The sequence below is a fragment of the Anolis carolinensis genome, chromosome 3 (assembly GCF_035594765.1).
Source record: "Anolis carolinensis isolate JA03-04 chromosome 3, rAnoCar3.1.pri, whole genome shotgun sequence".
NCBI classification, from domain to species: domain Eukaryota; kingdom Metazoa; phylum Chordata; class Lepidosauria; order Squamata; family Dactyloidae; genus Anolis; species Anolis carolinensis.
The window spans coordinates 78,140,235-78,168,185 of NC_085843.1; the positions used below are offsets into that span (position 1 = coordinate 78,140,235).

General features: G+C 42.8%; 3 protein-coding genes across 8 annotated transcripts in view; 2 read left to right on the plus strand and 1 right to left on the minus strand.

The window, feature by feature from the left end:
- The window catches only part of ttc3 (tetratricopeptide repeat domain 3), a 98,828-nt gene extending 97,371 nt beyond the window's left edge, over positions 1–1,457 (plus strand). For all 5 annotated transcript variants that reach the window (XM_062977154.1, XM_062977153.1, XM_008107534.3 and 2 more), the window contains 2 exons: positions 598–684; positions 1,004–1,457. In XM_062977154.1, coding sequence (XP_062833224.1) covers positions 598–684; positions 1,004–1,111 — 195 coding nt within the window. In that variant the 3' untranslated portion in view covers positions 1,112–1,457. The remainder of the gene's footprint in view (positions 1–597; positions 685–1,003) is intronic.
- On the minus strand, positions 373–27,361 carry vps26c (VPS26 endosomal protein sorting factor C). 2 transcript variants are annotated; one of them, XM_062977161.1, is made up of 8 exons: positions 27,137–27,361; positions 11,010–11,153; positions 9,436–9,585; positions 8,284–8,364; positions 7,970–8,044; positions 5,553–5,703; positions 5,039–5,191; positions 373–3,330 (listed from the first exon to the last, which is right to left on the minus strand). In XM_062977161.1, the coding sequence occupies exons 1-8, from the start codon at positions 27,191–27,193 to the stop codon at positions 3,248–3,250; spliced, it is 894 nt and encodes a 297-aa protein (XP_062833231.1). In that variant the 5' UTR covers positions 27,194–27,361; the 3' UTR covers positions 373–3,247. The 2 variants fall into 2 exon arrangements, with proteins under 2 accessions (XP_062833231.1, XP_062833232.1); XM_062977162.1 differs by lacking the exon at positions 27,137–27,361 and adding an exon at positions 13,268–13,355.
- Positions 15,824–20,199, plus strand: LOC134297989 (uncharacterized). The gene has a single exon (XM_062977160.1). The coding sequence runs from the start codon at positions 16,785–16,787 to the stop codon at positions 18,966–18,968; it is 2,184 nt and encodes a 727-aa protein (XP_062833230.1). The 5' UTR covers positions 15,824–16,784; the 3' UTR covers positions 18,969–20,199.
- Positions 27,362–27,951: the final 590 nt, after the last annotated feature.

A 27,951-nucleotide genomic window follows, 5' to 3' on the forward strand; every position in this document is an offset into this window, starting at 1 on the left:
GGACTTCCAGTTGTTTTGGACTTTAGCTCTTGGAAAACCTAGCAAGCTTGGTTCGGAATTCTGGGAATTGAGGTCCAAAATACCTGGAGGGCTGAAGTTTGGGAACCGCTGTTTTAGAATGACTGATATTTGGATAGTATTATACTGTAGGCCCCCTTATTCCAAAAGATACCTCTCTCACGGAAGTATTTGTAAGCCTCCCTAGGTCCTCCAGTGGGATTCTGTGGTATGTTTCTGGTCCAAATATAATGGGGTATAATACGGGGCTCCGTATTGTCCACAGTTTCAGGTGTGTGTGTGTCTTGGAACATTGTGGAAATAGCAACATAAAAATAGATATGATTTGGAAATTATCTTACACTGAGCCAGCAGTTGATCTAAGTATATTACAGTTTATTATTCTGCAAGGAAATATCAGGTGGACTAAACCCTGCCAGCGTAACAGAAATATTGTATGTACTTTATATATGTGCAATTTATGCTTTACTAAAGGGTTGCGTGAAATCATCAGCAGTGCTGCTTTTTACATCTGTGCAGTAGGAATCAGGACATCTGAAAGTAGCTTTTCAATCACAATAAATGCATTTATTTCCATAGGATAATGATCCCTGTGTGATCTGTCATGAGGAATTAAGTTCAGAAATGTTGCAAATGCTAGACTGCGGACATAGATTTCATAAATTGGTAAGTAGGACAATTCAACCAAGAATCCAACTTCTATCATTTCAGTTGCTTATGAATTTGGAGACTGCCATAAAAGTATCTCCCAATTCTGGCAGGAATATATTGTGTGATTTGATGTATTGCTGAGCAAAACCGTTCAGTTACCCTATAGAAAACTTGCCACAAAAAATATTACATATACTGTGAAACTTCAGAGACATAATCACATGTGGCTGCATGAAACCATTTGAAAACTAATTACCAGAATATATCTTTGTGCATGTATGTGTTTGTGTGTTGACTGTTGGCTTCACGTTGGATCTTCATGTGTTTTATACAGTGTATTGGCCCATGGATTAAGGAGCACAGTACCTGTCCAACATGTCGCCATCATGTTCTTTTACATGAAGAATATCCTGAACTTCCTGGACGAAAAAGAACCACTTAGATGATGTAATAGAGATTAACAAGAAAATGTGATTCATATTATGTAGAATAATGATTATGATTTGTGTAGTGTGCTCCGTATATTTATGGAGTATTATAAGTACAGTGAGTGAACTTTTAAACATATTACGAATACTGCCATTTTTTCTAACATCTAGTCAAATGATTTCTTCCTTTGGGACACTTCTTCCGAGATTTCAAATTGTTTTTATTCTCTTTGCAGTAGTAATTTGATATATATAACCAAAAGATAATTTCATTGCCGAACAAGTAGATATATGGTCAAGATTTTCTCAATGGCTATCATTTCCCTAAATTAAACTATATTAATAAACAATTTTAACGTACATTCCTAAATTTCTGGACATGGTTGTTTTAACTGGTTACGAGTGGGTAGTGCTGTTCAGTAAACTGAGAACCTGGTCATTATTCTCACAGTAATGCTGTAGACCATTTTGAAGATTGCAGGTGTAGGTTTCTAAGCACTCTGGAATTTTTAGTAATCTGATTTTCAAAACAAGATTTCTTCCTTGGAGAGTAAACGTTATTAAACTGTAAGGCCACAGAGAGTTAATATTTGGTTTCAAGCACAAGCAACAGCTTTCATAACCAAAGAACCAATGCTTGTGCATGAATTACTGTCACTCTCTTTAGAGATTGAGTCTGTCATACTACCAGTAAAAATGCACCTTTTTTTCCACGCTTTTACAACATTTGGACCAGTCTTTTCTACAACTGGAAGATTTCTTCCACTTCTGAATTTTGGATCCCAGCCACAGTGCTGTACACTGGACAAGAAAATGCTCATTGTTCCCTCTGAATGCAAGCACATAAATTTAATGCCTTTAATATGTTCCTAATTTGAAAGAAATAATTAAATTTCCTTTGGGGGGTGTTAAGATATCTTACAATTCTTAATTTATTCCACAACCCTGTTTCCTATGGAAACACAAAGTTAAATATCAAGTGTTTATCGACATAGCATACGTACTAGACAAGGATTCTTCTGCATGCCAGCCCTGCCCAGATGGACTAGATCAAGTCAATTTATAATTTAAAGAACAGTAACAATTTAATTTGGAAAGATGTAACAGTTACATCTCCCCCACCCATCTCTCTGAACAAAACCTAAAGATATTCTCTCATGTAGAAAAGCTGCCTGTTACTTACTCTTTGGGATGATGATCCTTAAGAATATGAAAACAATGCTGTATCATGGTAATGGCACCTCTGATTCAGTATTCTGTACACAGACTAGCAAACATGTTGCCTAAAGCCCTTTCCTTGGCCATACAGAAACTGCAAGAATACATTCATAGTAAATATTTTGAAAAGTTAATTCCAGAAACTCACTTCAAGTCCCATTCTGCACTGCATCACTTGCTGTACTTCTGTGTTCAAAATGATACATTCAAGAATAAAAATATATCTGAATTAAATAAAAAATTGAATAGCATAAAATGTATGGCTGTCATTTTTTAGAAATTTAGTAACATATCTAGAGGGCTAGGGATCATGTGGTCTTTGTCGAAGGGTATTCCTTTTATGCTTTCCTTTTAAATAATTTGCCAGAAGATGGCAATATTGTACCAGCCTGCATGCATACAAACAAACCAGAGTAAAGGTTTGTAGATAGCCCTGTGCTACAGATTATACCACTGCATAATCTGTGAGAAATCAAAATATTTTCTTTTCATTAACATGGCGGATTTTTCGGCTAAAAACAGATTTTACTGTTTTTAGCCAAACTTACAAATGTTTCCAAAGTCAGTGCATTACTGTTACTGAAGCAAACTGAACAAACTAGTCCTTTAACTTTTGCAACTTTTACTATTATAAGTAATACAAATAGAGGAATACAGAGATACATCCTGTAATACATTAATTCACTAGAAGGAAAGCCACATCTTCTATGTGTAATTAACATTCCTGGGCTGTGCCAGTAAGGAAAATGTTCATCTAGTTCTCGTTCAATACTGACCTTGTGTGGTCATGTTTAAGGGAACAACATACAATTCTGGCCTGCTACTGGGTTCAGAGTCACCTGATAAAATTCTGCAGTGCCAGTCCACTGCATTAGTGAATGACAGGAAATACCCGATATTAATTTAAGTCCAGAAACAATTATCTTCATTGATCACAACCTGCAGAGTTTCAGTGGAAAGTTCTCAGTGATAAGATGATCATCATGCAAAAGAACAACAATGTTCACTTCAAATTCTAGAAGAAAAATACACAATTGTGAATAAACACAGATCCAATAATATCAATTCTCTGGAAGGGACTGACAAGCTAAGCAAACAATCTGCATTTTCTATAGGCATCATTCAGAAAAAGGCAGTAGTTTAACTCGCCAAATTTTTCTCTTTTTTGCCTTGAGTCACAACAATTCAATCTAGGTCTTATTTCTTGTTTCTTTGTCTCTGTATTTCTACTCCTTATACATCACCCCTTTCAGTCTTGGCTGGAATATTTTATTATGTTAAAATCATGCTTCTGGTAAATTAAAAATTCAGATTTTTCAGGCTCCCCAGTGAATCTGAATATTCCCCCCACATACACCCTTGTGGACAGATCAGGGCCGGCCCAACACGGAGGCCACGTGAGGCTGCCGCCTCGGGCGCAGGCCCGGGGGGGCGCCGTCAGGCGCCCTGGCCCCGCCTCCCACGCTGCGTGAGAGGCGGGGTCAGGGTGAGCTGCACGGGAGGCTCCCGCGCAGCTCAGCCTCGCCGGCCTGGCCTTTTCCAGGGGGCCAGACTGCAGCAAAGGTCCTTGCAGGCCGCGATCGCCTTTGCTGCAGTCTGGCCCCCTGGAAAAGGCCAGAGCGCGCTGGAAGGGAGGCAAGGCCCCGTCTGGGCGGAGCCTCGCCACCCGGCCTGAGCGCCCTGGCCCCGCCTCTCACGCAGCGTGAGAGGCGGGGCCAGGATGAGCTGCGTGGGGGGCAGGCCCAGGGTTGGCCCCGCCTCCCGCGCAGCTCAGCTTGCCAGTCTGGCCTTTTCCAGGGGGCCAGACTGCAGCAAAGGTCCTTGCAGGCCGCGATCGTGGCCTGCAAGGACCTTTGCTGCAGTCTGGCCCCCTGGAAAAGGCCAGACTGGCAAGCTGAGCTGCGTGGGAGGCGGGGCCAACCCTGGCCCCGCCCCCCGCGCCCTGGCCCCGCCTCTCACACAGCGTGAGAGGCGGGGCCAGGGCGACCTGCGCGGGAGGCGGGGCCAACCCTGGCTGGGTGAGAGGCGGGGCCAGGGTGAGCTGCGCGGGAGGCGGGGCCTGCCGGCGGGGCGCAGGAGGCAGGGGGGGCGCAATTTCCCCTCCCCGCTTTATATAAAAAAATATGTCCAGCCGGCCCTGGGACAGATAAGCCACAGAGAAACTATTTTCTCTTAAGTACCAGTTGCGGGATGTTTAGCCTGCTTTTGTCACTGCATCCATGTCTGAACAGCACTGACTAGTTAGCTTTTCTTGCTCTTATGGGAGATTAGGCCGATAACTGATTTGTAAATGGCAGATTAAGAGAAAATGGCAGCGGAATACCTTTCTCTATTAATCTACTATCTTTCAATAAGCTTGGGCACGCACAAGATACTGTTACTAGGGTAGCAGAAGCAATTCATGTCCAAACTAAAAATAATACCCCAACCAACAATCCAGTAAAATCTTAACACTATCCAATTCTGATCAATGGCATCTACTTGCAAGTTCTTTTGAAACCGACAAAATCATTTAAAAAGACATTTTTTTCAAGGAAATCCCAGATAGTCGCCCTAACTGCCAACTCCATCAATTGTTTCAGATTTGTTTGTAGTTATGGGTTGCCTACTAGCTGAAGAAAGATGATTAAATATTACTTCCTTTTAAAAAATACTATTTCGGTAGCTAGTAGTATAATAGCTGTTACTTTCATTCTAGAAATCCAAAATACATTTTTCCTTACCAACTTTGAAGTTCGTAGTTTCTAGTGTGGGACAAGTAAATAGTCTAGGAAACACCATGTAGATTGGAATGGGAAGATTTCTGCAGATGTCTCCATCAGCAATCTGAATATTCTGAATCTCAGTGGCATCTCTTGCATAACCTTCAGCACAGCCTTTAGAAGCATGGAATAAAGAGGTATTAAAAAGCATTGACATTTTTTTCTCACAAATGTATTCCAATGTGAACTGCTTCAAATGTTAGGAAATCCCTATGCAGAAAAAGCTTCCCAATTGGACTGTGGCCAGGATTTCATGTTTACCCCACAGATTAATACTTGATTAGGTACATACAAATATATTTCCTACACAAGGGGAGAGGTGGCCTTTGCCAGAAGGGAAGATAAAATTTGAACTAGAATAACAAAGAGTTCATAATGTAATAAAAACTGTAATTCAATAATTAAGCCAAAATGTTTCACAGATTTCGGCACCTTTAAAAAGGTAAATCATATACATTTGTGTGTAAAGACCTACCACAGGTTTCCACTCGTACCAGTTGGAGTTCAATACTCTTAACTGCAGCGTCTGAGTTCACCACTACTAGCTCCCCTGTCAGAGGTTGGGTTATGATGCAGTTTGTTGAATTGAGGTGACCCCTGATGAGAAATTTGGGGAGCAAAGCCCTCTAAAGGAGAAGAGGACAAACAATGCATCTTCATGAAGAATTTGTGAGTTTGCCAGTCTACCTGTTCCACTTCCAACAAACTTGCTTTCTGTAGCATGTTAATGTACAAGACAGGAACACTTTGCTTTTTTAAATCTACATCCAACTTTGAGAAAGCTAGGTATATTCTATATACAGGCAATCCCCAAGTTACGAACAAGATAGTTTCTGTAGGTTTGTTTGTTCTAAAGTTGAATTTGTTTGTACAGTAGTCTCTCACTTATCCAACATAAACGGGCCGGCAGAATGTTGGATAAGCGAATATGTTGGATAATAAGGAGGCATTAAGGAAAAGCCTATTAAACATCAAATTAGGTTATGATTTTACAAATTAAGCACCAAAACATCATGTTAGACAACAAATTTGGCAGAAAAAGTAGTTCAATACGCAGTAATGCTATGTAGTAATTACTGTATTTATGAATTTAGCACCAAAATATCACGATATATTGAAAACATTGACTACAAAAATGTGTTGGATAATCCAGAATGTTGGATAAGTGAGACTCTACTGTAAATCGAAATGGGTTTTAGAGTAAGTCCAGCCGCGCGCGCGCGCGCACGCACACACACACATATATAGTTTAGCTCTGGATAGCATAGGAAAAGGTTAACACCCCTGTGATATTTGTTTTGATGTCTTTGCCTCTGTTGAGAAGATTTCACCTCATTTTCCTGTGATCACTGGTGTTTGAAAAATTTGGCTTGTTGTGGAAAAAGGATTGGTGATAAAGCTTCAATGGAGACACCTTTTCCCCATGATAACTCTTTCAAGAGTGAATTTTCCTTCTGAGGGAGTAGATTTCTCTCACTTCCCATTGTCTCACCCGTCCTTAACTAGGAGAGGAGTGATTTGTAAGGTGGATGTTTGTAAGTGTCTGCTTGTAATAACTAATGGCAATATTCTGAAAATACACTCAGAATAACTTTTAAGTTTTACATAACTGCACTTGCCCATCCAGATCTGTATCATTTTAATAAGAGCTGTGACTCTGAGCTACTCCTAATACTGGAAAGCAAGAATTATAATTGTATATTACAGACTGTATTTTTATGACCTGAAATCATTGACTTGAATGTACGGTTGACTATCACTTATCAGGAATTCTGAAATCCAAACCACTGCAAAATCGCAAACTGTACCACATGGGTGGCTGAGATAGTGACAGCTTTGTTCTCTTGATGGTACAATATACACACTTTGTGTCATACACAAAATGATTAAAAATACTGTGTATAAAATTGCCTTCAGGCTATGTGTATTAGGTATATAAATTTTGTGTTTAGACTTGGGTCCCATCTCCAAGATATGTTATGTACATGTATACAAATGTAGGTATTCCAAAATCCAACCAAATCCAAAATCCAAAACATTTCTGGTCCCAAGCATTTGGGATAAGAGGCATTCAAGCAAATTCCTATCTTTCTTTTTTTCACATGACAATTCCTGTGAAATTTTTACTCTCTTCTGTCCCATGTTTCTTTATAAATGCACCAAATTTTGGAAAGCTATTCCAGGCTTCTCCAAATGTAAAGACAAGCCTATTCACATATTTGTTACATGGCACCTAAGGTAATCCAAGCGGCTTCCGGACAAGATCTTCCAGGAGTTCCAAATATCCTTTGCATATTTTGGCTATCTCTTGGTCTTTCATTCCATGCTGTTACAAATCTAGCCTGTTGCTCTTCCTGTGGATTCTGTTAGTTGTTAGGTATACAAAAAGGTGTGAGAGAAGCATGGAGACTGGAACAGTATGTCCTGACGCTCAAGCAACAACACTTCTAAGAAGGTCAAGGAGTAAAGGAATACAATTTTAACTGAACATGGAACACTGCACTGTTTGCTTGTACTGTATTTTATGACAAGACCCCTCTCACATGAAGATGGCATGGGAGAGCTCAATAGAAAAAATGCAGTGTTGTGTATGTCTACATTATGAACAGAAATTATCTCTAGTTTCGTTAAATCTTTGTCATGCACATTTCAAATACTTATTGGCATTCTAAATGGATAATTCCTTGTCTTAAAGAGCTTTTCACTCTATCTAAGAAACATTTCATCAAGTTGTCTTCCCCAAAGCTTTCATTTTTCCATTAGGAAAAAAATGAAAATCTGTCAGATGGAGGAAAGCCCCCATCTGAAATGGAGGCTTTCCTCCATTTCTTTTCCCTGCCTCTTTAGGCCATCATAGTTTTGATTCTATTCTATTAGGAGGATAGGCCTTACCTCTTTTACATTCTGTAAAGTTTCAGGAGTTATAGTGAAGTCCACTGGGCTTGGGGTTGGTTTACCTTTCTGAGGCTGCAACAAAATGCAAAGGAGAATCCAAACTCTTACCTTAACATCCCATTTTTGCAGTCATAAATGTTATATAGCTTCATATGTACTATACACACTCCTTTTTAATATAATTGTAAAACTTAAAAAAAAGTAGGGTAGGGGATCCTTGGGGAGTTTTGCATAGCCCTTGAGCTGTCCGTTCCCTCTTTTGATACAAATACAGAAGCTGCAGATAATAAAACCCAAAATAGTGTACTTACTGGTGAGTGGACAATAAATTCACAAGTCTTAGTCAAATCTTTAGCCAGAAGAGAGCGCCGCATATCGCATCGAAGAGTATACTATAAAGAGAAAGATATTTTCTCCCAATATGAAATAAGCCAAATAGTGTATTACACTAGTGGGTCAATATTTTGTTAACTGTAGTCTAAAGGAAAAACAAATCTTTATGAAGATTTGGCTAGGTTTGTATAAAACTGTTAACATGTATTCTAAGTTCATATACATGTTAGTTTACAGTATCAGTCTGCTATTGGGGTCCAAAGAACCTTTTTGAAGTTTTAAGACTTTCAAAATTAATTCTGCTTTACATAAAGATCAGGTTAATGTAAGCTTAGCCATTCCACTCAGAGAAGAGGGTGGTTCCTTTTTCACACAAGTGCATTAACTTTTATTTTTTAAAAGGAAACCATTCCCTTATCTGAGTAAATGAAGAAAGGGCTTTTTGAACATGTGGGTGGGAAACTGGTGGCAGCAGGAGCGAGGTGCAGCTGCCCCCCTGCGGCAATACAGGTCCTTTCTCCTCTCCACTGAATGACCTTTAATTTATTCACTGGTCTTACCAAAATCCATAATTTGCGCCCCCAAATCTACCCTCGACTCATACATAAGACTGACTTATACACAAGAAAAAATTTCAGTGAGACATAGTCAACCTATAAAAGCAGGGGGTGAACAACTCTAGCAGAAACACATGCAGTACAATAATTATTGAACTTTTCATCTAAGCCCTGAACTAATGTAGTGAATACAAATCCCATGTGTACAAGAAAAATGGCTCAAGGATCAGCAGATACCAAATCATATGGAATGGCTTAGCCTGGCCAACTCAGTCTACCAAACTATGGTTTCCAGCACATACTTACATTCTCAGTATGCATAAAAAGAGAATGCAAGGCTAGGGATTTCACGCCACTGGTTCTGCATGGTTAGATATATTTCTTTATTTCTAAAAATTGTAACATTGTGCATTTTAGGTATTTTAAATTGTAAACCAACTTGGCAAAAATGTAACTGCAATGAATAATAACAAGAATAATAATTATTACTGTTAATTTTAAATAAACAACAGCCACAACTTTGGTTTCTTGTCTGAAATAGCATAAACTTACAAATAGGAAAGTGTTTCCTACCTGAATGTTGACAAAAACTCCATGATAGGTTTCATAGAGAATTTTGTTTCCCTTCACTTGCAGTGGAAATTCAAAAGGAATTTCTGTTTTACCACTAGGGAGTTTTCCAGGCTTTACCATTTCTACGGTGTTATTAATAAGCTGGATAGGCTGAAAAAGACAGGTATAAAGAACAAGACACAAGAAGGGGTTATGGTATCCTTTAAGTGCCATCAAGTGCAAGCAACATGTTTTCATAATTTTTGAAAATCCATTCCTATTTTAACCTAAAATAGGGAGAAAAGCATCTTAAGATATTTAAAATTAAGCTTTTTGAGGTGCCAATGAACTTAGTCGATTAACATTACACTTGTGTAAACCTTTGAGAATCTCTCTCAAATTCTGAAAAATAAAGCCAAAAAACAAACTTTGGAAAAATTCCTTTTTTAAATCAAATGGCAATGTAATGCTATATGCTTAATTTTGCCCAAGACTCCGTTCTCTTTTAGTTTTTTTTTAAATAACTCCTACTGTTTCTACTTACGTAATACAGTAGAGTCTCACTTACCAACACTCGCTTATCCAACGTTCTGGATTATCCAACACATTTTTGTAGTCAATGTTTTCAATATATCGTGATATTTTGGTGCTAAATTCATAAATACAGTAATTACTACATAGCATTACTGCGTATTGAACTACTTTTTCTGCCAAATTTGTTGTCTAACATGATGTTTTGGTGCTTAATTTGTAAAATCATAACCTAATTTGATGTTTAATAGGCTTTTCCTTAATGCCTCCTTATTATCCAACATATTCGCTTATCCAACATTCTGCCGGCCCGTTTATGTTGGATAAGTGAGACTCTACTGTAATTAGAAAAGAGCACTTTGTAATTGCTCCTTTATACAGTTACTTTTATACAATGATACCCATTCAACTGATACCACACTACATTTTGCTGCAAAAACTTTCATTTTGAAAAGTTACTTTTAGCCTTCACTATCATAGGAAAACCATTTTAGTGTTAAGATCTGATTATTTCTCTGCATAGTCTCTACTATCAAACTTTGTTGTAAATATATTTACTGTTTTCAATGCATTGGGAAACTATCAGTTTTTAAATCATAATTTTAGTTTGCTGAGTCAAATGTGCATAAATTTCATCCTCACAAACAGCGTTTTCACATGATTCAGTCTTCATGATTAGTTTTTTCGCTCATTTAAATCAAGCAAATATAGTTAATATCTTTAGAAAAGGCCAAGATATGCAATCAATCAAATTAAGATTTAATAACCTGTCTTGTTCTCAGCCTAGTAAGCACAAACTGGAAAACTATCATATAATCTGATGCTACAAGACATGGACTAGTGGAAAGGCATTTGTGGTTTTTAGCTTTTAAAAGTTAATTACAATCATCTTAATATACTTACCAATTAAAGTAGGGGTATAAAAATATTTAGCTCATCAACTAGACATGAAAATTTTAACAACTGTAAACAGCCAGCAGAAACCAGCAAACCTTGTTTTGGTACTTTGCATAAATACTGAAAGTTTTTTTACTATCACATTGTTGCTGCTTTTAATTTTTTACCTTAACAGAATTGTAGAAGGCTTCAAACATTCCAACGCTTTTGGCACTGAGTTGCATATTTACTGATCCTTCCATTGTTAGTGAGATTCCCTGGTGCTGGACTGAATCTTTACTTGTTATGACCACCACTCCAGTAAGTACTTCCTAAAGGGGGTGGGGTGGAGTCAAAAGAACATGCAATGCATCACTTTCCCAAACGAGACAGCCACATTTATCCCAAATTATCAACTACCAGGGAGATTTGGGGGGGGGGGGGGGGTATGTGGGAAAGAATAGAACAGACAGCATACATGTGTAAGTTTCTCCCTGCTCCAGTTATTATACAATTATGTTAAATATCAAGCATTCATTGAAAAATGCAGCTCCACTTCATTCATGGTGCTCTTTAGTTTGTCATTGTTGTTATGACACACTTCAGGATTCTCCAGGATAAAAGATGCTATAAATGAAACATCACAGAATTGGTTTGTGTCACAGTAATAGCACCAAAGAAGTGAAGGCCCATGTATTAATGAGATCATTATTCATAATTAAAGAGATTTGTGAATTCCTTCCTTGTGCCTACAAGCATCCTTTAAAAAAATTACAATGAATTCTGATAATGGCAGTGAGTAAAGCCAACAGTTCTTTTTAACACTGTATTCCCAAATTGTCCATCTACTAGTATGCTTAAACAGAACTGCAAATAACTTCTAAGAAGTGCCTTGCACTCCATTTGAAAATCCGTTGCCTGATAAAGCTTGAGCTTACCCTGATGTATCTTCAAACCTCAGAGAGAAAACAATGTCTCCTCTGTATTAGATTCCCTAGAACAGTGGTATCCAAAACTTTGATTTTATGGTTTATTGTTGGACTACAGCACACCACTGATATGATATCTGAAGAATCAAGTTTTGGAACCATCATACAAAAAGGCTATTTCTTCAGTCTTCCACCTGCATCCAGCTAAAACTCTTGTTACTTTTCAGCTAGCATAATAGCTGCACAGCAATAATTTCTACACATTTTCTTTTGAATGGAATTGTTTTCACTGTAACACACACACAATCCCTCCTGCCCTGAACATATTGTCTTTGTTCATTCAGTCGCTTCCGACTCTTCGTGACCTCATGGACCAGCCCACGCCAGAGCTTCCTGTTGGCTCATCGCCGCTCCCAGTTACTTCAAGGCCAAGGCAGTCACTTCAAGGATACCATCCATCCATCTTGCCCTTGGCCGGCCTCTCTTCATTTTCCCCAGCATCACGATCTTTTCCAAGCTTTCCTATCTTCTCATTATGTGGAAAAGTACTTCATCTTTGCCTCTAATATCTTTCCCTCCAGTGAGCAGCCGGGCATTATTTCCTGGAGTATGGACTGGTTGGATCTTCTTGCGGTCCCTGGCACTCTCAGGATTTTCCTCCACTACCACAGTTCAAAATTATCTATCTTCCTTCGCTCAGCCTCCCTTATGGTCCAGCTCTCGCATCCATACATTACTACAGGGAATACCATTGCTTTAACTATGCAGACCTTCGTTGTCAGCGCAATGTCTCTGCTCTTCACTATTTTATCAAGGTTGCCCATTGCTCTCCTCCCAAACAGTAAACGTCTTCTGATTTCCTGGCTGCAGTCTGCAGTGATCTTCATGCCTAGAAATATAAAGTCTGTCACTGCCTCCACGTTTTCTCCTTCTATTTGCCAGTTATCAATAGGTGTGGTTGCCATGATCTTGGTTTTCTTGATGTTTAACCGCAGCCCGGCCTTTGCATTTTCTTCTTTCACCTTGGCGATTATGCTTCTCAGCTCCTCTTCACTTTTAGCCATCAGAATGGTATCTGCATATCTAAGGTTGTCAATGTTTCTTCCAGCAATTTTAACTCCAGCATTGGATTCAAGCCCTGCACGTCGCATGATGTGTTCTGCATACAAGTTGAATAGGTAGGGGGAAAGTATACAGCCCTGCCGCACTCCTTCCCCAATCTTGAACCAGTCTGTTGTTCCGTGGACTGTTCTTACTGTGGCTACTAGGTTGTTATACAGATTTCTCAGGAGACAGACAGGGTGTGTCAAGGTACAGATACCACGAAGTCAGTCCCAAGTACAAAGTAACAATAGTTTAATGAAGATATAGCTCAAAAGAATCAAAAATGCTTAACAGCAGCAAAATAGTATTCAAAAACAAACACAGACCAACCGGTCAAAAAGGAGGTAAAACAGAGAGTCCCAAAGTCCTAAAAAATCCCAACCCACTAACCAAAATACCCGGCAAATACTCACTATCGTTTCAGCGAACACTTTCCAAGATGAAGTAAAGCCATAGTCAAGCTGGTCCAGGGGTCATCCACAGCAAACAGAATACAGCAGCAAGTAAAGCCGGTCCAGAGATCATCCACAGCAAACAGGATACAGCAGCAGCGTCAAACATCCAATCCAAAGTCAGGGCACAAGAGCAAACACAATATCTAGAAGCGATCTGAGGTCCAAACCAAGAACAGTAGCAAATCCCAAAGAATCCACAAAGTTCAGGAATCACAAGGCTCACAAGAATCACGACCCAACATAACATGCAACCCAGCATACACTTTGCCAGTCGCAAGGTCCCTATTGCAACCAATCCTCATTTTATTACAAACCTTCCTCTGAGTTGCAATCAGCCAACGCCCCACCCTCAGCTGCTCCTGCATTCTCCTCCAAACTAGAATCAGACAACACCCCACGCTCAGCTGCCAGTTGTGCTGCCCGAGCTGCTCTTTGCCTTGCCTGCCAAGCGGCCCTTCTCTTGCTTCTACTTACATCCTCCCAAACAGCAGACAAATCATCTTCCCTCCAAGTTTCATTCCCAACAGATCTTCTGAATGTGCCACTACTTGTAGGCTCCTCACCCACTTCTGCTACTTTTGTCCAATCCATCTCATCCACAACCTCATCAGTGACACTCCCAGCACTTCTCATAGAAACTGCTTCATTGTCAAACCCATCATCCCCATCAAAACCTTCAAAAGACTCTTCATCAGTGGGTTCAGTAAGTATTTGCCGAATCCTCTTCTGCTGTTGCTCTTGTATAGAATCTTGTTCCCAAGTAGACCTTTCTGCCTGCCTACTCTCCAACTCTGTGTTGCTACTACTACTCAGAGACTCATTAACAACAGGGTGACTTGGTATCCCCATACCACCAAGAACTTGCCACAATGTATTATGATCCACACAGTCGAAGGCTTTAGAATAGTCAATAAAGCAGAAATAGATGTTTTTTCTGAAACTCCCTAGCTTCCTCCATTACCCAGCGAATATTAGCAATTTGGTCTCTCGTTCCTCTGCCTTTTGTAAACCCAGCTTGTACATCTGGCAACTCTTGCTCCATGTATTGCTGGAGTCTGCCTTGCAGGAGCTTGAGTATTACCTTACTGGCATGGGAAATAAGTACCACTGTACGGAAGTTTGAGCATTCTTTAGCATTTCCCTTTTTTGGTATGGGGATAGAAATTGATTTTTTCCAATCTGATGGCCTATCTTGTGTTTTCCATATTTGCTGGCATATGGCATGCATCACCTTGACAGCATCATCTTCCAAGATTTTAAACAACTCAGCTGGGATCCCGTCATCTCCTGCTACCTTGTTATTAGCAATGCTCCTTAAGGCCCATTCAACTTCACTCTTCAGGATGTCTGGTTCTAATTCACTCAACACACCGTCAAAGCTATCCTCTATATTATCCTTCCTATACAGATCTTCTGTATATTCTCGCAACCTTTTCTTGATCTCTTCAGCTTCTGTTAGGTCCTTGCCATCTTTGTTTTTGATCATGCCCATTTTTTTACTGAAATTTACCTCCAATGTTTCTGATTTTCTGAAAGAGGTCTCTTGTCCTTCCTATACTATTGTCTTCTTCCACTTCCATGCAATGCTTGTTTAAAAATAGTTCCTTGTCTCTTCTGGCTAACCTCTGGAATTGTGCTTTTAGTTGAGCATATCTCCCCCTATCACTGTTTCCTTTCACCTTCCTTCTTTCTTGGGCTACTTCCATTGTCTCAGCAGACAACCATCTTGCCTTCTTGGTTTTCTTTTTCTTTGGGACGTACTTCGTTGCCGCCTCCTGAACAATGTTGTGAACTTCTGTCCATAGTTCTTCTGGGACTCTATTTATTAAATCTTGTCTTTGTTTTATTGCAATGATTATGTACCTAAAAGTGAAGCTTCAATAAGCTGTAACAATTTCATGTGCTGAACAAATGATAGTTAAAAGTATCTAAAACCCTTTTGCTTCTTTTCAACAACCTCAAATTTAATTGCAGGACTCCTGAAATGCACTCTTTTGTTAATTTATGTGGCCTTTCACTTGGCCTGACCAAAGTCATTGTTGCATGTACATTCAAATGTATTAATAGAGAGAACACTGAGTAGCAGGGCACTACTGAGTAACTACAAGAAATCAGAATAAACTTGTTGACCATAGGCATTTGTATGCAAAATGCCTGAGTCCAATGAAATGGAAAATGAGGTAGGATAACCTATGACTGAACTACAGACTGTCATCTGAAGTTCTGAAGCTCCATAACCCCTTCCACCATAAGAAATCTCTTCCTAACATCTCCATGTAAAGACTAAGGTTTTGCACTAGCCTCAAAATTTTCCTTCTGAAAATATAGGGAATTCTCTCTCGCCCCCTCCATTTAAGCGTTTCAATGCATCCATGCTTTACAAGTGTTAAGACTGAAAAATCATTACCACCTCAGCTTCTCCCACATATCTCTGAGGTATCCATGCCACTCTCTCAATGGTGTTTCCAGACCTAACCCTGGAGAGGGCTCTTGCAATGGTGATGGCGAGTACATTTCAAGATACATAACCAGTCACATAACCAGTAAATAACACCTGCTGACATCCCCTTTTCTATTCAATCATCAATTACAGGAGAGCTCTCCAGTTTTCAATCTAAACATTCCTATTGAAGTTATCAGGAGGTCATCAGTATGCTGCGGCTGATATGTATGTACCTTCAAACTGGCTGGACCTCATGGCAACCTCTTCAAATCCAGAGTTTTCTTGGGCGAGGGATATTCAGAGGTGGTTTCACCACTTTTTTCCTTTGATATGCAGCCTATAGCACCTGGCATTCACTAGCAGCCCACATGCTTCCCAAGACACGTGTTCTGAAGCATTCCAGGTGTTGAGTTACACTTCCCATCATCCATCTGTAGGTAGAGGCCATTGCTGTCTTAAATTTGCTGAGCTCTGAAGCCAACCATATGTGGAGTGTGTTAGGCTGTCTAAGTTCACCGTTTCCTAAAATGCTCTACGTTTTATCACAGGATGTGCTCTAAGGCCTCTTCCACACAGCTGAATAAAATCCCACATTTTCTGCTTTTAACTGGAATATATGACAGTGTGGACTCTGAAAACCCAGTTCAAAGCAGATATTGTCAGATTCTTCTTCGTGGTGCTTCTGTGGAAATCGCACTAATGGGTTTTCCTGTGCCTGCACAGCAATTGTCGGAACCTTCTAGAACTTAGAATGAACAAAATGGCGGAAGCCCCGCCCACTCTCCCCAGTATGATATATAAGGCCCTGTGGGCGGGGCTAGCCAGTTCCTTTTTTCCGCCGCAGAGGCAGCAACTTTAGGAACCTCTCTAGAGCTTTCTAGCATCGTGTATAATCCTTTTGACTTGGACCGGCTGCGAACCTCCCATCCTCCTTTGATTAACGGACTGGACTTGGTAAACCCCTTTTGCTTAACGGACTGGACTTGGCGTTTAATCCTAACCTCCCACTTTCATAACGTGGCTAGAGTGAGCATGGCCTCCTTCTTCAAGAAATGTTCGAATTGCGGGAGCAATCTCCCTGAGGCGGATGGACATTCTAAATGCCTCCTATGTCTGGGTGAGGGGCATATCACTCAATCCTGCCATGTGTGCCAGGGGTTTACACCCCAGGCACGTAAAAATTGGGAATCCAGACTAAAGGCCTTGCTCTATGAACAGGCCTTGGCGCCTAACCTCTCTGGGCCTTCCCCTCCTCAGAATAGGCCTAATCCATCGGCCTCAAGTAACGCTAGATCGCCAAGCCCCGCGAATCATCCGCCATCGGAGGCCGTCCAGACTGGGCCCCTGAGCGTGGAGGAGCCAGTGGCTGCCATAGGCCCCTGCAATGCCCGAAAAAAGACAAAGAAAGTAAAGCACTTGAAGGCGTCACGCCCTCGACCCGCTCGGCAGCAACCCGACCTTACCATGGGGCGCTCCCCGGTACGGAGTGATCCTCCGCCGCTCACTCCAATCGAGCCGCAGGGCTCACAGGCGCTCAGCCCGACCGGGCTTACCCCTGCTCAGCCGGCCCCACTGTTGCCGAGCGAACAGCAGGAGGCGCGGGGTCAGGGAAGGAGCCCGGTGGCGCAAAGCTCGTCATCGAGCTCTCTGACTTCCTCTCCATCACCTAAAAGGTCCAGGAGGAGCCAACGGGGCCGCCCATCCCGACGCCGGTGTTCCCCCTCGTCGAGTTCGGAGCGCTCCGTTGCTGGTTCAGACACCAGGAGCCGGTCAAGAGACTCCCACTTCCCTCCTTATCCGTATGGATTCCCTCCTTACCCGTTCATTCCACCCGGGTTTGAGGGTTTTCACTTCTGGAACCCGTATGGGCCCTATTTAGTTCCATCGGGTTTGGGGCGTAGCCACGCCCCCCGCTCACTGTGGAGTCACGCCCCTCCGGCTTCGCCTTCGTGTGCTGCGTCTCAAGACCGCACTCTACTGGCGGGCCGGGGCAATGCAGCTACGACCGGCCTTCCTTTGGAACAGACCTCAGGCCCAGCACCAGAGGCAGGAGGAAGGGAGCCCCGCCCCCAGTCGCCATCCCCTTCAACACTGCAGGCGCCGCCAGCCCCAGTGACCCCGCAGACGGGGGCATCGCTGGGTCCCTCTCAGGAGACGGAGGCTGATCGCCCTGAGGACGCGGAGGGCCTCCCTTCCACATCGGTTCCGCTTGCGGACCCGCATGATGATCTTGATCCTCCCTCAGCGGAGGATATTAAAACCTTCTCATCTCTATTGATTCGCCTCTCTAAGGCTCTTAACTTACCAGCTCAGAAGCCTACGAAAGTGGTTAATGACCCTGTGTATCCTTCTTCCAAACAACAGGGGCCCCTTACCACGGCGCTACCATCCCTTCCCTACTTAATAGAGATGATTAAGAATGAGGGAGTATCCCCAGTGGCTCTTCCTGCGACCCCGAAGAGAGCAGAATATCTCTATAAAATCAACTTCACTGGAGCCCAATGGCTAGCCAAACAGCCAAAACTGAACTCTCGTGTCGTGGATGTTACCCAACCCAAGCAAATTCAGCGTTCTCAGCCAGCGCCCACAGACAAAGAGGGCAAAAAACTGGAGAGCATGGGGAAGAAGTTCTATTCCGCGTCGTGCCTTTTTGCTAGGATGGCTCACTATGGCGCGTATACAGGAGCATATCAGACGTACCTCTGGGAGAAGATGACCCAGTATTTAGATCTCCTCCCAGCACAACATCAAGCCATGGCTAGGGCTTTCCAGCAGGAGGCTTGCCTGCTCTCGGAGTTGCAGAAAGACCTAGCTAAGAATATAGCGGACGCCTCAGGAAAGCTCCTGGCAGGGGCAATCTCACTTCGACGTCATGCTTGGCTGCGAGCAGCCAACCTCTCCCCCTCTGCTAAATCAGTCATAGAAGACCTTCCCTTGGATGAGGCTGGCATATTCAATCCAGAGACTGACGCTCAAATCAAGGACACACATGAGGTGACCCAAGCCACCAACAAGTACGTGACGCAACAGGCCTACCAATACCAGCGAAGACGGTGGAATCCATACTATCGATCTAGGAGGTCGAATTCACCATCGTATAAGGGAAAACAACGGTCCTTTTTTCGTCCCTTCAGACCGAGGCGTTCCTCCTTTCAATATAAAGGTCAGCAACGGAATGGGGGAAAACAAAATGAGAAACAAAGACGTCGTTTTTAACCCTATGGCGTCGGCCCCCTTCCCTAAGTTTGCTCCAAGTTCACAACCCCTGGACTCCTGTTCGGGTTCGTTGAGTCCACCTGTTCCCCCTGCCAGTTTGAAAGAGCACTTAATCTCCTCGTTTGTGACCCCTCAGAAGGAACATTTGGCCTTTTTTGAAAGGCTTGCCCCACACCTTAAAGCGTGGGAGGCGATAACATCGGACTCTTGGGTCCTAGAAGTTATTAAAAAGGGTTATGCCATTGAGTTTATATCTCGTCCCCGAACGGGGACTCCCCGCACCACCACCCCCCCCTCCGCTTGCCTCTTAGACGAAGTCTCGACCCTCCTGCAGAAGGGTGCGATCTCTAGAATACCTCCGCGTAAAGCCCATTCCTGTTTTTTCTCCAGATATTTCCTTATTAGGAAGAGGTCGGGTGGACTGCGTCCAATACTAGACTTACGTGCCCTTAATAGGCACGTTAGGGCCCGTACATTTCGTATGGTTACGTTGACCTCCATATTGCCGTTGTTGCGTAGGGGAGTCTGGTTTGCGACCATTGACTTACGTGACGCGTATTTCCATATCTCCATACGGCGCTCCCATCGTAGGTACCTTAGCTTCCTAGTAGGGCACTCCATCTATTCCTTCAATGTGCTCCCGTTCGGCCTAGCTACGGCGCCAAGGGTGTTCACAAAATGTATGGCTACTGTAGCCGCGTACTTAAGACAAAAAGGAATAATTCTTTTTCCATATATTGATGACTGGCTGGTTGTCAGTGACTCAGAAGCAGACCTAAGGGATGATGTGTCCTCTACGCTCCTTCTTTTGCAGGACCTTGGCCTGGTGGTCAACAAAGAAAAGTCTCATTTAACCCCTTCGCAAAACATCAAGTTCATTGGGGCTGTCCTAGATTCTCGGTCAGGAAGGGCCTGTCTTCCAGAGTCCCACTTCCGTTCTATCCGGGCCTCCATATTGCAACTCCAGTCCCGACGACGAGCTTCGGCGTGGCATATCCAATCCATCCTAGGCCATATGGCCTCCACCACTGCGGTGGTAAAGCTGGCAAGACTCAGAATGAGACCTCTTCAGAGGTGGTTCCTGGACTCGTTCGATCCACTCTGCGACAGCCAATGGATGGTGCTGACACCCCTGGCTCCTGTCCTGCAGTCGTTACGATGGTGGACAAGCAGACGCAACCTGCGGAGAGGTCTACCTTTCCGCCCCCCGATACCAACTTACGAGGTTACAATGGACGCGTCCCAGGACGGATGGGGCGCTCATCTCAACAACTTAGTGATCAACGGTCGCTGGACAAGCCGCGTGCGAAACGCCCATATCAATGTCCTGGAACTCCTGGCAGTGGAGAAAGCCCTCCACGCCTTCGAAAGGATCCTACGAGGAACCACCGTACGGATTGTGACGGACAATACAACGGTAAAGTGCTACCTCAACCGGCAGGGAGGTACCCATTCGAGGCGTCTGCTGCTCCTCTCCCTCCGACTTTGGGACTGGTGCGTCAAGAAGCGAGTGACACCGCAAGCAATACATCTACCGGGAAAAGACAACGTGCTAGCAGACGCTCTCAGCCGTTCAAAATCGGCATGTCACGAATGGCAGCTGAAACACACGGAGTTCCGCCTTCTGAAGCGCTGATGGGGCTGGCCGATAATTGACCTCTTCACATCCCCAGGGAACACCCAATGCACCGTGTTTTGCGCACGTCTTCGCCCAGGAGCGGCTCCAGGGTGCTTAGGGGATGCATTCTGGTTCCAATGGACCGGGGGACTACTGTATGCCTTCCCTCCCCTGCCAATGATAGGGAGGACCATCTCGAAGATCCTGTCGGACAACACAGACTGCATAGTAATAACACCATGGTGGCTGCGCCAACCGTGGTTTGCACCACTGTGGAAGGCAGCGAAGGGCGAATACGTCAGGTTGGGAAAGTCTCCAGACCTTCTATCCCTCCACAAAGGGTGGGTCTGCCACCCAGATGTATCAACGCTGAATCTCACCGGCTGGAGGATCAGACCAACCTCTCAGCCCCAGTGAGGGCCATTCTCGAGGCAGCGCAGAAAGCCTCAACCAAGCGCTCATATGAATACAAGTGGAAGAAGTTTCAAGGCTTTGCGCAATCCAGGGGTGTGGATCCAGCTACAGCCCCCACACCCATAATATTGGATTTTCTGGTGCATCTGTCCAACAATGGGCTATGTTTGGCCTCTCTTAAATGCTACGTGGCGGCTATCTCCTGGTACCGGAAGGGCTCCTCCGGCCAATCCTGTTTCCAGGACCCTTTGATTGGTCTCTTTCTTAAGGGATTTAAGAATTTACACCCACCAGTGACACCACCGCCACCGGCGTGGAGTCTAGAGCTGGTGTTGTCCCAAATGTCTAAAGCACCGTTTGAGCCGATGGCCTCGTGTGACGTCTCTTATTTATCATGGAAGACGGCCTTTTTGGTGGCGGTCACGTCCGCACGAAGAGCTAGTGAATTGTGTGCTCTCAGAGTAGACCCCCCGTATCTGAGATTCCATCAAGATAAGGTTGTCCTTAGGATGGACGTAACTTTCCTACCAAAAGTAGTGTCCAGGTTCCACATGTGCCAGGATATTACTTTACCGGCCTTTTTCCAAAATCCCTCCACACCTCTGGAAACAGCGCTACACTCTCTGGACGTTAAGAGAGCGCTAGCTTACTATGTCGAAAGGACCAAGACTTATAGGAAATCTACTAGGCTTTTTCTGAAGTATAGACCGGATGCATTGGGATTCCCAGTTTCTTCTCAACGTCTAGCCGCGTGGATCGTCGCAGCGATTCGTACAGCCTATACTTTGGTGGGGCGGGACCTCCCTCAAAAGGTGGTGGCCCATTCCACGAGGGCTTTATCTACCTCCCAAGCCTTTCTGAAGGGGGTGCCGCTCGATGACATCTGCAAAGCAGCCACGTGGTCCTCCTCCTTCACCTTTGCTTCCCACTACAAGTTGGATGTCTTGGCGAAGAGGGACGCAGCCTTTGGGAGAGCCGTGCTGTTCTCATGCGTGGCATGACCCTCCTCCTTCGGTGAGTAGCTTGCTAATCTCCCATTAGTGCGATTTCCACAGAAGCACCACGAAGAAGAAGATGTACCGTGTTTCCCCGAAAATAAGACCTCCCCAAAGAATAAGACCTAGCAGGGTTTTGGGGGGATTGCCAAATATAAGGCCTCCCCTGAAAGTAAGACCTAGCAGCTAAGGCTGCAGCAGAGTTCCATTGGGAAGCATGGCTGCAGGGCAGAAGCAGCACACATACATACACGGGAGGGAGGGAGGGAGGGAGGGAAAGTGCTTGCTTTCTGTGCCTCCCTCCCTCCCTCCCTCCCTGCCTTGCCTGTCCCCCAGCCGAGGCTTGAAAACCTTCTGTGGCTGCTGCCTGCGCTGCAGTTTCTTCCTTCTCCGTCCTGGCCATGCTGGCCATGCTCTCTTCTTCCCAGAGGCTTCTGATTGGCTCCTGGAGCCAGGGCAAGGGAGGGTGGGAGGGAAGGAAGAGGGCTTTGCACTCGTCCCCAAGGCTTCAGCTTCTTAAAGGTACAGGACGCATTGGGATTATCCTCTCATCCTTATTCCTATCCTATGCCATGAAACTGATTATTTTATACTATTATTCTATTGCCATATTATTATCATCATATTCTGTTACTATTATTATATCCCATTATTATATTATCCTATTAATATATTTTAAATCATTATATTATATTTTTCTATTATTATTATATCATTATATTATTATTCTATTATTATTCTATTATATTTTCATATTATTATATTATTATTCTGTTATTATTATATTCCATTTTATATTACCCTATTAATATATTTTATATCATTATATTCTATACTATTATTCTATTATATTATCATATTATTATTTTATTATTATTAGCATATTCTGTTATTATTATTATATTCCATTTTATATTATCCTATTAATATATTTTATATCATTCTATTCCATTCTATTCTATTATATTATCCTATTATTATTATATTATTATGCTATTCTGTTATTATATCCCATTATTATATTATCCTATTAATACCATATTATTATCATTTTCTGTTATTATTATATCCTATATTATATTATCTCATTAATATATTGTATATCATTATATTATTATTATATTATCATATTATTATTATAGTATATTATATTATTCATCATTCATGACTACATTGAAACTAGAATAGAGAGAAATCTTGTGAAACCTAAATTACAAGAGGTACCATAGATTGTTGTACATGTAAATAATGGTAGTAACAAGAAATTCTTGATAGGATTCATAGTTTGTCTGGTTATGCTGGTTTGTGATGACAACTACTTTACAGTATATAATAAATGTTCATTTTGTTGTTATAAATGTGAGCTCTTCTTCATGGAAAAATAAGACATCCCCTGAAAATAAGACCTAGTGCATTTTTGGGAGCAAAAATTAATATAAGACCCTGTCTTATTTTCGGGGAAACAGGGTAGTTGCTTACCTGTAACTATGTTTCTTCGAGTGGTGTTCTGTGGAATTCGCACGGCCCGCCCATCCTCCCCTCTGAAATCATGCCACTAGGCTCAGTTGCTACCTGGCGGCGGGGAACTGGCTAGCCCCGCCCACAGGGCCTTATATATCATACTGGGGAGAGTGGGCGGGGCTTCCGCCATTTTGTTCATTCTAAGTTCTAGAAGGTTCCGACAATTGCTGTGCAGGCACAGGAAAACCCATTAGTGCGAATTCCACAGAACACCACTCGAAGAAACATAGTTACAGGTAAGCAACTACATCTTTTCTGCCTTGGTATTCTGGATTATATGGCCCTAAATTGACTGCTAACTTAAGAGCATGGAGTTTTAATCGTGATCCATGGAAAATTTTAAGGGGGCCATGAGCTTAAATTGGAAAAAAAGTGGACCTATTATCCTTCTTTTCCCTGACCTCTAACTGAACTCTAACATTTCCTTCACTTAGGAATGTATGCAATAAATTATAGTAGTATTCACTGTACATAACACTACAGTTATTACATATCTCAAAACATGGTTTACACTCATCCATATTTTGAAATTACGGCAGCTGTTAGACTTGATGCTAGATCAGATGTGATCACGGCCCTGCTGTGTATGGACGATTGAGGGACATGCAGAGGTTGAGTAACATGAAACTATCTGTCGCTACATTCTGAGAAGGAGTCCCAAGATGCAAAAGGATCCGTGGAACAAAAAAAGTGAAGAACCCCCAATTTCAAGCAGCACCATTAATTTCAAAGGGCTTTCTGAGGCAAGGGATAAGCAGAGGTGGTTTTGCCAATTCCTTCCTCTGAAATACAGCCTACAGCTCCTGGAATTCCTTGGTGGTTGCCCATCCAAGCTGTAACCAGGAATGACCCTGCTTAACTTCCATGACCAGGTGGGATCCAGTCCCTTTTACTCAATCTTCAGGCATGGAGACCTTGCCCAGTGTCCAGTTTGCTGGCTCATGTCACGCCCTTTCTCCAGGCTCCAGTGTCCAGTCATTTAACTTCCATGTAGGAGATAACCACTTTCTCAAGCCTCCTCAATTTGATGTTTTTCTGTTTTGTATTATGCCGTTTTATATCCTGAAGTATTTGTCTTATTTGGCTTTGCAGTTACCTTGTCACTTTGTATTAAAGCAGTGGGAAGGGCTGCGAGCCATGTGACTGACTCAGTGACAGTTTAGAATGTTCAGTTGTAAAAAAGGATGGTACTTAGAAGTCAGTTGAGCCTTGAGTCAGTTTGAGTGTAGAAATCTGTTAGAGTGCTGAAGCTCATGTGCAATCGACAATTGGAGTGGCTCTGGTTTACAATTTTGGATCATGTGATTTTAATGCTTATATTAAGTGGTTTTAATTCTATGTCCTTCATGTCTAAACATTGTTTTATCTTATGTTTAATCGTCTTATTGTTTTTAATGCATAGCTATGTTTCTTGTTTAGCTTTTATTATTTGGTTTTATATGTATGTTAGGTATTGAATTTTGCCATTATCATGTTGTAAACATTTTTGAATCCTCCCTGGGGTGAGAAAAGCAGTATATAAATACAGTAAGTAAATAAATAATGAATTAAAGATAGCTGCATAAAGCAATATAATTTATGAAGAGGCTGTTAAGGAATATAAGTTTAATATACAAACTCTCTAAACGTCTTGACGTTTATCCTGCCAAAAAAAAATGTGCCTGGATCATTAAATACAGGAAATTATAAGGATACAAGCAGACTGTAAAAGAAGTCAGCTTGTATCTTTGCATCAAATAGACTCAAGGAACACTCCTCTCAAACTCTGCTACCCCATCGGATTTATAATAATAACAGGCCGTGATCCATTCCACCCCAATAGTTTTGCCTCTGAATACAGACTACAGCTGAATACAGACTACAGCACCCAAGCTGTAACCAGGACTGGCCCTGCTTAGCTTCCATGCCCAGGCAGATCCTTTTGCTCAGCCTTCAGGCATGGAGACCTTGCCCAGTGTCCAGTTGGCCTGGCTCATGTCGCGCACTTTTCCAGGTTCCAGTGTCCAGTCATTAACTTCCATGTTGGATATACAATAACAGCCTTCTCAAGTCTCCTCAAGTTGACGTTTGTCTGTTTTGTATTACAGTAGAGTCTCACTTATCCAACACTCGCTTATCCAACATTCTGGATTATCCAACACATTTTTGTAGTCAATGTTTTCAATATATCATGATATTTTGGTGCTAAATTCGTAAATACAGTAATTACTACATAGCATTACTGTGTATTGAACTACCTTTTCTGTCAAATTTATTTATTTATTTATTTATTTTTCAAACTTATATGCCGCCACTCCCCTAGGGCTCGGAGCGGCTTACAGGAACCGGCTAAAATCAACAATTTAAAAAACATTTTAAAAACATCATTTTAAAAAAATCTTTAAAACATCCTAAAAGCACCTTTTAAAACATCAGCAACAGAACTCAAAAGCCTGCCGAAACAGGTGTGTCTTACATGCCCTGTGGAAGGCCAACAAGTCCCGCAAGGCACGAACTTCAGGTGGCAAGGTGTTCCACAGAGATGTTGTATAACATGATGTTCTGATGCTTAATTTGTAAAATCATAACCTAATTTGGTGTTTAATAGGCTTTTCCTTAATCTTTCCTTATTATCCAACATATTCACTTATCCAACGTTCTGTTGGCCCGTTTACGTTGGATAAGTGAGACTCTACTGTATGTTGTTTTATATCCTTGTCTCTTTGTACTAAAGCAGTGGGAGGGGCTGCGAACCATGTGATTGACTCAGTGACAGTTTAGAATGTTCAGTTTTAAAAGGAATGGCAGTTAAAAGTCAGTTGAGCCTTGAGTCAGTTTGAGTGTAGAAGCCTGTTAGAGTACTGAACCTAATGTTAGAAGCTAGGAAATGTTGAGGCTTGTGTTTTCTTTTAAAGTGGGTTCATATTAAAGATAGCTACATAAAGCAATATAGTTTATGAGGAGACTGTTAAGGAATCTAGTAAGTTTAATATACAAACGCTCTAAACGTTTTGAAGTTAATTCTGTCAAAAGAAATGTGCCTGCATCATTAAATATGTAAAGTTATAAGTAAACAAACATTGTTACCCTTTAAAAGAAGTCGGCTTGTATCTTTGCCTGCCTAAAGCATCAAATAGACTCAGGGAACACTCTTCTCAAACTCTGCTACCCCACTGGATTTGTGATCTTAACAGATCGTGATCAATTCCACCCAAATAGGTTTGCCTTTTTTGTACTAAAGCAGTGGGAAGGGCTGTGAGCCATGTGATTGACTCTGTGACAGTTTAGAATGTTCAGTTGTAAAAAGGATGGTACTTAGAAGGATGACGGTTAAAAGTCAGTTGAGCCTTGAGTCAGCTTGAATGACCCTGCTTAGCCCAGCCAGGATCCGGTCCCTTTTGCTCAACCTTCAGGCACGGAGACCTGGCCCAATGTCCAGCCTGCCCGGCTCATGTCGCGCCCTTGCTCCAGGCTCGCAGGCCCGGGTTGAAAGCAGAACAAAAGCCCGTGCCTGGCACTGGGGCCGAGTGGGTCACCTCGGGAGGAAGTCCCCGCCAGTTCAACGGGGGAGGCTGCTAGCTCTTCCGACCTTCTTCTGGAAAAGAAAAGGAAGCGCAGACAACAACCGCCACGTCGCTTACCCCGCAGTGATACACCTTGTTAGCTCGCTTGATCTTGACATCTACCGTGGTCCCCATGGCGACCACTCCCCGTCTTCTTCCCCCTTCCGCTTGAATCACGCGCTTCCTGATCTGCGCGAGCACCTCTCATCACGTGACTCCGCCTACGTTTTCTCTCTCTCTCTCTCTCTGGGCGGGAAAAAGCGCCCAACGTTTTCTGGGATGTTTTCCTTTCCTATTTCTGACTCCACCCCTTTTCCAAAAGGAAGGAGCCACATTCTTACGGTCACATCCGGGTTAGTAACGTGACACCTCAAGGCGGCCGTTTATTTATTTTTTTGAAACGGGCGCCAACTGATACGTCACTCCCGACGCTTTGCCCTTCTCTCCGTTGCCCTAGCAACGGCGCGCGAGGCTCTCTTGCTCTCGCTCGCTCGCTCGCTCGGCCGTTGCTCCTGAACTGAACTTCAAGCCTTCATTTTTGCTTTTGAGCGCGAGGCGGTGGGGCAGTGGAAAACCGTTGGGACGCTGCGGAGACCCCGCCCTCTCCTTTCCTGGATAAAGAAGAACCAATCAAAATCGTTACTAGCTTTGTTGCTGTATGACGTGGGACGCGCCCACCGACAGAACGGCGCCAGCTCTGGAAGGGGCGAAAGGACGGGGAGTGCGGCGGGTTGAAAAGCCAGGAAACAGCATTTCGCAAGAGTTTGTTCTACAGAGGCAGGACTCTGCAGGAGTTTACCCTATATACCATGCAGCTGTGGACAAGTCTTCATAGGGACCACCAAACGCAGCAGCATTGTCCACACACGAATCAAGGAACGTGAAAAGCACTG

Bases quoted from the DNA above. Each gene is read 5' to 3' on its own strand.
- vps26c (XM_062977161.1), bottom strand. From the start codon at position 27,193: ATGGGGACCACGGTAGATGTCAAGATCAAGCGAGCTAACAAGGTGTAT. The intron at 11,154-27,136 runs GTAAGCGACGTG...CACCCCCTTTAG, and splicing joins ACAAGGTGTATCACTGCGGG to GAAGTACTTACTGGAGTGGT. The intron at 5,704-7,969 runs GTAAGGCCTATC...CTTCTCCTTTAG, and splicing joins CTTTACAGAATGTAAAAGAG to AGGGCTTTGCTCCCCAAATT.
- LOC134297989 (XM_062977160.1), top strand. From the start codon at position 16,785: ATGGCCTCCTTCTTCAAGAAATGTTCGAATTGCGGGAGCAATCTCCCT.